An 11,207-nucleotide genomic window follows, 5' to 3' on the forward strand; every position below is an offset into this window, starting at 1 on the left:
ATAGCTCAAATTTATATAATTAAATATTTTAAAAAATATTTTTATAAATTAATTTATTTTATTTACTAAGATTTATAATATTTTATTATTTATTTTTAAATTTGTCTTATTAATCCTGTCTTTAAAAAATGATTTATTTTAAGACGTTTTTTAAAATATATTGAAGACGAATGAATGACTAATTATATTGTATTATTTTACTTTGCAAGTAAAAAACAATTTAAAAAAATCTAATAAATTATATCTAATTAAGATTTATTCCAAAAAAATTAATTTATACAATTCAATTTTAAAACAAACTTCAAAATAATTACATTTTTTTGGAGAATATTCTATATTTATATTTTTTTTGTAATTTTAAATCATTATTTGAAATATGGATTTTAACTGATTGTATTTATGATGATGAATATGAATATATTTTAATTTTAGATTACTGTTTTAATGAATATTTTAATATATTTCAAATAGGATTTTTTTAATAAAAAATTATATATTATTTCGAGCTAATAATCAATAGGTTTAATAATTACACAATTTCCAGTGAGATTGAACATTAAAATTTATTATATTTGGCTTCTTTCAGTGAAGAATTCTGAAGTAAAGTATACATTTAATAATTTATGGTTCTATTTTAATAACAATTGCAAAAATCTTTACCAGCCAGCCAATGAAAGCTCAGGATATACAAACCATGCAAAAATTAAATAAATAGTAAGAAAAATTCATTTATTCAAATTTATGAATTTTAGAACGATATTTACTTTAATAATTTTTAAATTAAAAATAATAAAATATCTCAATGAGTTAAAGTGTTGTCCATTCAAGATAGCAATCAAAAAATCAAAAATAGCTCTAAACACTAAAAAAGGAAAAATCTAAAGGAGATTTGGATAGCAGAGATCTTTGCTACTCTCCACAAAACAAATGCTACTCTTTAATTAAAAGATTTCATAAAAAGTAACCAGATAATTTTGAAAATTCACACTTAAAGTATTTGCAGAATGGAATCAAAGATATAAGTAAAAGAAATATTAATTTTTAGATGAAAGCTAATGAAAGTAATTAAATCTAACACTAAGATAGAATAAATTTGCACAAAAGATTTACAGATCCTTATTTGAAGGAAGAATATATAGAATAGCATCTTAGCGACAATAGTAAAAGCAGGTTAAAAGATTAATATGTGAACTCTAATTTAATATAATAAAAGTAAAATGCCAATTAATATTATCCAAAATAAGGATCTGTGAAGCCAATAAGGACTATTTGTTTGAATTTATATGAAACATAAGAACAGTAAGATTAAAGTTTTTAATTAAGTAACAGAAGAGATACATAATAATAGGAAAGTATACTATAATCCAGTAACTTAGAGTTAAGTCAATTAAACAAAAGCGTTTAAAACCAGCAAATTATAAGTAACCAATAAATCAATTTGGGGAAAGTGTAATTTATAACTAATTCATCCACAACTTAACTATCTAACTCAACAAGGTTTAGTCCAAGGTAGGGTATAAATTTTATCTCTTAAAATAGTTAATAGAGTATTAAGTAATGTTCGAAAGAGTAATCAGAAAATACTATAGCTTGTGGTAATTTATTTGGTTTTCCTGAGAGCAGTGAATCAGATTTGAATTAAAACGACTCAACAATTACAACACCAACAAAATACTAATAATTTTATGAAGGATAATACAATTTAGGTAAAAACCTACCTCAGCATTCTAAACCTTAGCAAAAAAATTAGCCTAATGTTCAATCTAATTCTTCTTTTAATAAGAATAATTATCAAATATCTACAACACCAAAAATTTTGAAAAAAAATAATCAGTAAATACAAGATAAATCCACAAACTAAAGTTCTTAGAAAGAAAAGTGTCATTTAGCGAATAATTCTGAACATTCAATTAATGCTAATAACAGTCTCAATTCATCAAAAGTAAATCTATGCTTTTATTTGAAGGGGACTGGAGGAAAATAAGTATGCTCTCCTAATTAATTTTCACTAATAAACAGTAATATAAATTCAAGAAAAAGCTCAAATTAAATAAATAGCTGCGATTCTCATTAAATTTTTGGGGTTAACCTGATAATACAAGATAATGTTAAAGAAAATAAGTGTAAAAATTAAATGAAGAATTCAAGGAAAAATAGCTTGAGTAAAAATAAAAGTAATATAACTTATTCAAATGATCTTCAAGGAACTCCAAAATAATCCCCAAATTAAATGAACAAATAATAACAATAGTAAAATGGTATTCCTCTTATAACAAAATTTAATAAAAATAACTAATACTCTTAACATACTTCATTCACATAATTACAAAATAAAATAAAATCGTTCGAAGTTTAACCTGAAGAGTTTATAACAAGTAAAAATAGCTAATAGACTTAAATTAATTAAAATGGCTAGAAAAATTTAAATTCTAGTAAAATTCTTTCAGCGACAAATTAACAGTAAACCAACATAACTAATGTAAATTATACTTAAATAAACTTAAAGACACCTGATAGTCTCATCCAGTCATGCAATATGAATGCATAAAGAATAACACATTTTCCAAATCTTGAACAAAATTATTAAAATGTAATTATAAATCTTTAATTCATTAATTTCAATATTTAAATGAATTTTCTTTTTTATTAAAAAGCTTAAAAAAGATGTTAGAGAAAGAGATAGGAGTTAAACATATACATTAGATAGTTAAATAAGGTAAAGATCAGCATCAAGGGGACATATATAAATTTAAAATAGTAAACCTTCAACACAGAATTCTCAATAATTATTAAATAAAAGTTAATTAAAATTAAACTAATCAAGCAGTTAACTAAATTTATCAACAGCAAACAGGACTACTTCTTAGTCTATCATTCCTTCCTAGTATAGTGCTTTTAACTTTCAGCCATCATTCTTTACTCCTATAGATAATGATTCTCTACAAGGATTTATATAAAAATAAACAACAAGAAATAATTCTCAAGTTAATGAATAAAATTAATAGCAAAGCTAATAATTCTTTACAAAACAAAAATCTTGCACTCAATTTGAACTATAAACAATTACAAGTTTTGTTTAGTTAGAAGAAGAGATAGAAAAGAATGCTAAGCAATAGTAAATATTAGAATAGCAAAAGAAGGCTAAATACCTCTTTTGAAAAATAATTTTATTTAGAATATCTTTAAATTTATTAGCTTAATTGCATAAAAATAAATAAAATTAATCACAAATGAATAAATGAATAAATAAATAAAACTATGAAAAGTCTGAAAAGATTTAAATAAAATATGCAAAAATATTTTATTGATTGGATAAAATAGTGTGAATTAATAAATAAATTGTTATAATTTTTTATTTTTTAAAAACAATAATTTTTTATTCAAATTATTTATTTAAGTAATTGTATAAAAAATAAAAAACATATTATATATTTCATAAATATACTTCTTCCTTTAAAATGTGGTATTTACTCAAGAATCCCTTTTTTGATAATTGATTTGGGATAGCTTATTCGAAAAAAAATTTTAATATTATTGACCAAGTTGACATCACTAATAAACACCCCAAAGCATTTTTAGAGTAGTTTACTATTTTATATGGACTCTTCTTTTAAAAGCGATTGTAGAACATAGCATGTTTTTTTAATCCCAAGAAATAAACACCATATGTAAATATACTCATACCTAACACCCAATTACCCATTCTTGCATTTTCATCTAAAATCAAACTTTATATATCTTGATGGTCTTATACAGTTAATCTTGGATTCTTTTAAATCAACTATAAGAAATCTGTTTAATTTAGATCAAGCCATTAACTCCAATACTCAGTTATAAGCATTTTTTCATTAATTATTTTATCGCTAGGAATTGTTCCTTATTACATCTTCTACTAAATTGATTATTTCAACTGCTCTTTAACTTTTGGTTAATTCCATCTTTTATTGAACAAAAAAAAAGTTTTATAATATGATATGATCTACATGATTTAAACAAAACTTATTTAAAAAAATCACTAAAATTGATTCATTTATATTTTAATGCCATCAATATTATTCTTTCCTCCTTATAAAATTAAAATAAAAATATTACAATTTTAAAAAACCTAAAGGATTAGACTTATTTATATCTGCTTAATTATATTAATATCTTTAGTTATTCTAAAACATTTGAGGGATTGTATTCTTTCTTTATCTCTCAATGAAACTCTCTATCTATGTATTCATCTTTAACTTATGCTAGAAATCTATTTTTGTAAATTTTTAATACTTTTGTATTAATAATAAATTCAATAATGTATCTACCTACCAAACTACTTTCAATTAGTTAATCAATCTATCTTCTTATTTTAATATAAAATTTATCTTTCCAATATTAAAAAAAATAATTCAGAAAAAGAAATTTCAATAAAAATAATATTTTTACAGCAAAATATAAATTTTATAGTAGATTAAATATAATTATTCACATAGAGAGTAGATATGATTTTCATTATAAAATTAATATATTTATATATTTAGTTATTTTTAGAAATTTCTAGAAAAAAAGCACTTCCTTTTCATAAAAATTGAATAAGCCATAAAAATTAATTTTTGAAAGCTTCTGTTAAAATCTTTTAAACAAATAAAAATCAAGATACAAAACAATAAACAAACAAATAATATTCATTTTTCTTTAGATCTTCCAAATTAAATCTTAGATTCAATCATATCAAGCTTGCTTTTGAGAAATTTAAGATGTGCCTCAGTATTAGTTTGATTTTATGAAATTAAATTCTTTCTTACTGGCTAAAATTGCTTTTCAAATAGATAAAGGTTATTAAAGCTTTTACGGTGCTTGATGAAATGGTATAAAATATAAGCTTCACTTCCTAACCCTAGAACATAACTAACAGGTTCTGCAAAATCCCAACCATAAAGTCCATAAGTTAAATAAAATAGGAAACCAAATTAGACTACTTATAATCCTATCAATTATTTGACTTTAGAAAGAGATTTAGCTCTAGATTCATCTTCAATTTTTTGCAATATGTCTTATCCTTCCTGATATTGCTAACGAAGAGCATTAGCAAATAAGGTATTTTTCTCAAAGCTGCTAGAAAAATTGTATTCAGAGAATGTTTGAATAGCCTTTTATAGAGCGTCATTCATTTATTTTTCAGAATAAGCTTACGATGAAGGATTTTATTTCTCTAGTATTTGCTTAAAGTTCTTTAATAATAAAAAATAATTTTAAAATATTTTTTTTTAATTTTAAAATCGTTTTTGATAGAAATTTTTCATAAAATAAATTTTTTACAAAACATTTTAGTTTATATTTAAGTTAAAATTAAATTTTAACAGTTTTCCATTAAAAATAGCGTTTTTTATAAAAAAAATCTTATTATTTAATATTTTTTTCTTTTTGAATTCATTTTCAAAATAAATAAATACCTTAATAAATGATTGAATAACTTGTGCGTCTTAATAAGGAACTTCATGCTAAGCTAATTCTCCCTCTAACTTTGTTGATTCAAAGTAATTAGCTGTATTTAGTTAATCTGCGAATTCAAAAGTTGTTTAAACATCATCAATAATAATCTTCAAATCATTATTTATTGATAAATTTAAGAACAATTACTCTTCTTTGTTTTCTATTTCTTAATCACCAACTAAAAACTTTACATTTTTGATATCAGGATTATCATCTTTCAATAAGTTTTCGATTTGCTTAAGATTTTAATTTTAATTTACTATAAACTATTTAGCTTAATCCTAGGAGAAATATAAGTCCATCTTTACTTTTAAAACTATTAATATTTAAAAAATCATCAATAAGTAGATAGTAATGTAAATCGATTTTAAACTATAAAGAAAGAACTACCTACCTTCACGAGTTAGAGAACTAAACTTATAGTATTTACTATTACAAAAACTCTTTGGTATTTTCTAAGTGAGCTTCAAAAGTGAATTCATTGAAGATACAAACATATGCAATAATTATATTTTTAGTGTATGAATTTTATTTTTTAATTTTTTTTAATTTGTAATGAATTTTATAATATAGATTCAAATCTCTATCTATGCATTATAAATTTGCTTATTTAAATATGAAAATAACTATTTAGCTAACAAAAAAACATTAAATATTGTAATAATAAAGTTATGATTATCTAAAATTTTATATTTATAACAACAGATATTTTTATTTTAAATAAATAAATTTTTTGATAAAAAAATAAGTTTTACATAAATCAATGTATCATCATAACACTATAATAATCCTATGATTTTTACTATTAAAAATGTACTCACCACTTTTTATTAATGTAGCTAGCCCAGCAGTTACTTGAATTTAACTCAATATTCTATGATATAGGAATTTTAGAATCTTCAATATTTTCGCATATATTTTCAGAAAGATCTATCGTTTGCTTTGACCCTTATTTTGAACTTAGAAGATTTTTTTACTCAGCTGATTAGGCTTTACTCATATTGTTAAATTAAGAAAGGAGTACCTGGTTATCAACTTTTTTCCATTACTTTGCATCAACATCGACACTTATTGATTTACGTTTCATTTATTTTAATTTTTAAGCATGATCACTTAATAGATCAGTTGTTTAAAAATTTTGCTTTTACTCGTTTTAACTATTATTTTACTTTCTAAAAACAATAAATTTATCATTAATGCTTTGATGGGTGAACTTAAGTGCTGCTAATTATTAATTCTATTCTTATATTGTTGGGATTATTACAGTATTACCTTTACGTTAGCCCCTTATTATTGCAGGTATTGCTGGGAAATGTAAACTACCCTCATCTCTTGTAATACTCTCTTCAATACCTTACTTTCCCACATAATTTAAATTAATTAAAACATCTTACACTTTTCTCTCATTTGCATTTTGGTAAGCTACTTAAGTTATACGTTTATTTGCTATAGTTTAATCTTTATTTTTAGGATTGTTTCTTCTAGTACTAAGCGTATTACGACGATTTTGTTATATTATTTCTGAAGAATTTACTGATAATCCATTATCTAAATTAATTTGCTAAAGGACACTGTCAGCATTCCAATCAGGAAAATAATAAATAAATATCTTCATTTTACAATCATCTTCATAAGCTTCATCTATCTAATTATTATTTAATTTTTGTAGAAGTATCATTTTATCACCTTGTTCCAGCTATTAAGCTTAATTCTAAGGAATTTATTTATTTCTTGATTATTATGTAGCTTATTTAAGTAAATCATTAGTAGTAATCGTTTAAGATTTACCATAATTTGAAAACAAATCTGGCTATTGCTGTAATTGTTGTGATTGAATAGGATTGAAAGGAAAATTTATATTCAAATTATTTTAAACACTATGCTGGTTGTTGTTAGATACTCTCCTCTTTAAGATATTTTGTTATAAATTATTACTATTACTTGCCTAGTTCTATGCATAGCTGCTATTTGACTACTAAAGATTATTTTAAAGGATTTATAGTATTTACTGCATTTACTAATTTATTGATTGCTGTTATATTTAAAAAAGTTAAAGTATTTGTTATTATTATTTATGAATAGATTGTTGTCTTAAAAACTGCTATTATGGTTACTGATTTTAGGCCTATGAATTAACATTAGATATACCTCCTAATTAAGTAGTACTTGCTTGCTTTTGACCTTATTATTATAGAAATTATGTGCTTTGCTAGTTTATCATAGATTATATCTTATCCATGTCAGATATAGATATACAGGAGTTTTCTAAAGATTTTTTTTTATGCTTAAAAGGTTACAAAAATGAGTTTAAACTTAAATCTTATTAATCATTCGTATAAACATTAATATGAACAGATGTAAGTTAATCAGTAAATATGCTAGGATTTTGCTTAATCGAGTTTTCTAGTTAATTTGAATTTTACTTTTAGTAATTAGGCTGTGCCTACTGTAAAGCATTACTATTTAAATCATCAGTTTAAGTACTTGAAGGGTTTTTGATTTTAGTTAAACTAGATGTCCTAGATTTTTTATTTTAGTTAATGAACAGAGTGCTTGGCTTGTTGGTATTATTGTTTTGTAGTTAATTAGCTATTTTTTCACTTATATCTTTCGTTTTTTAGTCTGGGATATATACAAGTGATTATATAATTTATTTACCTTGGTCTAAAGGAACTAAACCTATTTTATTTTCTTAGTTATGTCTCTTTTTTATTGAAGATTCATCTAAAACACTTATAGATAATTATTAATCATTCTTCTTTTATAGGTCTTAAAGCAACGAAATTCTATCGTTAGATTCTTGATATTGATTTTCGTCTAATTCTTCATCTTCTTCATCGTCATCATCTTCTAAACTTTCGAACCAGCTATCGAATTAACTAATAAAAAGCTAATGATAAGCTTATATGTAAAATAATTAATTCTATATAAAATTATTTGCAGCATTTTCATTCATCAAAGGGCGCTATTTTTTTCTTTTTCTGATGAAATCAATAGCTCTTATTTATTTCATGTCCCTTTAACTTAACTCAATCTTTATTTATTTTATTAATTAATAGTAAACATATTTTATTTCAACAAATAAGCTTACTTTATCAACTACGAGGTGTATTTTAGGACAATCAGTTATTAAATGGTCATTGTATTAACAGCAGTAGCAATCACTGTGAACTTACTAGTAGAGATAACCTGTAAAAAGGTTATCACATATAGTGCAGAATATTTCATAATCTTATTAATACTCTGTATTTAAAAGTTAAATGTTAGATGAAAAAAAAATTAGGAGTTTTTTTGTTTACATTTTATTAATTTTATAAACGGTCCTCTTTCTATGTAAAGCAGGCTTGTAAAACCAGCGCTTTTAATTGAAAGTTATCTTGGTTGCCCGGTAAAAAAACTATAAAAACCAAAAGTATCACCTTTAGTCAATTCTCTAAACTCAACACTTGTATCATTTTTTCCTTAATTATTTGTTTGACCTTAAAAGTACATAATTACCTGTTTATAATAAACTCTTTTTATAATTTTATTAGGAAAATAAACAATTTACACTTCCTTATTCTACAAAAAATATTGAACTATCATCAACATCACCTTAAAATGTTATAATTTCATCCGGATAACATCTGTATTCTTTTAAATAAAAATAGATAAAATGTGAAAATTAAATAACTACTTATTCATTCATTACCTTTTATTAAAGTAGAAGCTTTTTAAAGAAATTCATCTGTAAAATTTTGTCTAAAAATAGGACATTAGTTCAAGACTTTTCTTGTCGCTTATATTTATAGTTTTTACTTTAATCCTTCAGACAAAGAGCCAATAATGTGCTCTAAAACTTTATTTTCCGTAGAGCTTTTTAATATATATTATATAAATATTCTATTAAAAAAAAAATATATTTTATTTATTTTACTTATTTTAGCTCCAATAATAAGTTAGGTATTCTCTAACTTAAAATTGAAGATCTTTTTAAATATCCTTTCTTGCCATGTATTAATTTACAATGAACAAATTTTTAATAATTTTTTTTTCTTATTCTTCCATTTCGCTAAAGATTGTACCTATCTAATCAATATTTATAAACACACAAAAATGTTAATTAGATTATATAAATTCTTATTATTTTACCTTATTAAGAGAGTAACCGAAGAAAATGCATCCAATTAGAATAGTGCATATAACAACACCGTATTCTGCATTGTTTACGGGAGTGACATCTCCATATCCAACAGTAAGCATAGTAACCGTAGAATAGTAAAATGCTCTAATATATACAGAGTATTGTTAGCTACGTATATCTAGCCCTTGTTTACTCACCCAATTATTCGTTATTTCAAAATAATTTGCCATTGATATATAAATGCATGCAAAAAAGTGAGCAGCAAAAATAATAACACAAATAACTTTAAAAAAGGACTCAATATCACGAAATATTGGTTTTATATGAAGAACTTCTTTTAAAATTTTACTTATTTTAGTGAAATACTTAACTTTTAGAAAAAAGAATATTATAAAATACTAAAAATCATTACAAAATAGCTATCCTATAAGACTTCCTGTAGATATTAAGTCAAAGATAAAATACTACTTTAAGTAATTTAAAGCAGCTGTTTTTCTATTTTTAATCAATATACCCTACTAGTAAAAGCCTGTATTAAGGTCAATAAAAATTCCTAAAATAAATATTGCAATAAATGCTTCTAAGTGATCCATCAAAATAGATTGGCCAAACGATAAGCTCACTGATATAGCAAAAAATAGGTATAAGGTAGATGTTCCAACAAAAATATCCCAAATTATCCTAAACTATCCTAATGGATTTATTTTCGGCATATAATTCCAAAATCTAATTTTCAAAAATTGCAGACCTTTCTTTTCAGTAAATTTCTTTGTTTTCAAACCAGTTCTAAAAGATTTAGTTGATTTTATATCTGAATCATATTTATATGTGTTCTTAGAAGAGTATCTGCCTTCTTTTTTTCTCTCTATATTATCTCTGGTAGAATAATCTTTAATTAATCTAGCATAATAACTAAAATCTTCCATTTATTATAATTTCATTTTAGCAAACGCTATATTCAAATTTTAATTGTTTGTATTCAATCGATTGAGAGTGATGATTCTAACTTAGAAGAAAGAGCAGATTAAATAAATCCTTTATATTTATAAAACTTCTATTATTATTGAAGTCTTTCTGTCTCTTTTTCTTTGTTCTACTTTAAAAATTAAGTTAAAGAAAATATTAATTTGATTTATTTTATCATAAAATACAGAATAGATTATGTTCTATTTTGATTAGTATTAATTTTTCTTTCTAAAATAATAAGAATATATAACAAACATCCTTCATTATTTTTTTTTACTATTTCAAAAAAATATTTACTCATAAATATTGTTTTTTATAATAAAATAATAAAATCATATAAATTATTTTTGATGAAATATGTTTAATTAATTAATTTATTGATTTGTCTTTAATTTGCTTTTTAACGATATTTTATTTATCATTTCAAAACTTAAATCATTTAAAATTTGATTAAAAAATAAATAATTCTTTTAGATAAAAAGTTATTATACTGTTAACAAATAAATTACATTTCAATAAGGTAAAGATAATCAGTAATTTGTGTATTTACAAAATCAAAAATTAAAATATAATCAAAGCTTCTTACTTCTTTATTTATTATTCATTCCTGCTTTTTATTATTTTAATGTAAAACAAGCGAGCTGAG

General features: G+C 22.7%; 5 protein-coding genes across 5 annotated transcripts; 3 read left to right on the forward strand and 2 right to left on the reverse strand. All coding sequences in view use genetic code 6, as the record gives it.

Moving 5' to 3' along the window:
* Positions 1-760: 760 nt before the first annotated feature.
* Positions 761-3,158, forward strand: TTHERM_00624610 (hypothetical protein; the record flags this gene model as incomplete). Its single annotated transcript, XM_001022587.2, has 2 exons — positions 761-2,590; positions 2,655-3,158. Exons 1-2 carry the CDS (start codon positions 803-805, stop codon positions 3,156-3,158), a joined length of 2,292 nt encoding a protein of 763 aa, XP_001022587.2. The 5' UTR covers positions 761-802.
* A 275-nt stretch (positions 3,159-3,433) lies between these two features.
* TTHERM_00624620 (transmembrane protein, putative) lies at positions 3,434-3,985 on the reverse strand (the record flags this gene model as incomplete). The annotated part of the gene is made up of 1 exon (XM_001022588.2): positions 3,434-3,985. The coding sequence occupies one exon, from the start codon at positions 3,983-3,985 to the stop codon at positions 3,434-3,436; it is 552 nt and encodes a 183-aa protein (XP_001022588.2).
* Positions 3,986-4,664: 679 nt separating this feature from the next.
* On the reverse strand, positions 4,665-5,969 carry TTHERM_00624630 (transmembrane protein, putative; the record flags this gene model as incomplete). The annotated part of the gene is made up of 3 exons (XM_001022589.4): positions 4,665-5,210; positions 5,433-5,788; positions 5,867-5,969. 3 exons carry the CDS (start codon positions 5,967-5,969, stop codon positions 4,665-4,667), a joined length of 1,005 nt encoding a protein of 334 aa, XP_001022589.4.
* Positions 5,970-7,425: 1,456 nt separating this feature from the next.
* On the forward strand, positions 7,426-7,971 carry TTHERM_000624648 (transmembrane protein, putative; the record flags this gene model as incomplete). The annotated part of the gene is made up of 1 exon (XM_012799323.1): positions 7,426-7,971. The coding sequence occupies one exon, from the start codon at positions 7,426-7,428 to the stop codon at positions 7,969-7,971; it is 546 nt and encodes a 181-aa protein (XP_012654777.1).
* Positions 7,972-8,556: 585 nt separating this feature from the next.
* Positions 8,557-8,841, forward strand: TTHERM_000624649 (hypothetical protein). The gene has a single exon (XM_012799324.1). It carries the CDS (start codon positions 8,606-8,608, stop codon positions 8,741-8,743), a length of 138 nt encoding a protein of 45 aa, XP_012654778.1. The 5' UTR covers positions 8,557-8,605; the 3' UTR covers positions 8,744-8,841.
* The last annotated feature ends 2,366 nt before the right edge of the window (positions 8,842-11,207 follow it).

This window comes from Tetrahymena thermophila (assembly GCF_000189635.1).
Source record: "Tetrahymena thermophila SB210 genomic scaffold scf_8254479, whole genome shotgun sequence".
NCBI lineage: Eukaryota > Ciliophora > Oligohymenophorea > Hymenostomatida > Tetrahymenidae > Tetrahymena > Tetrahymena thermophila.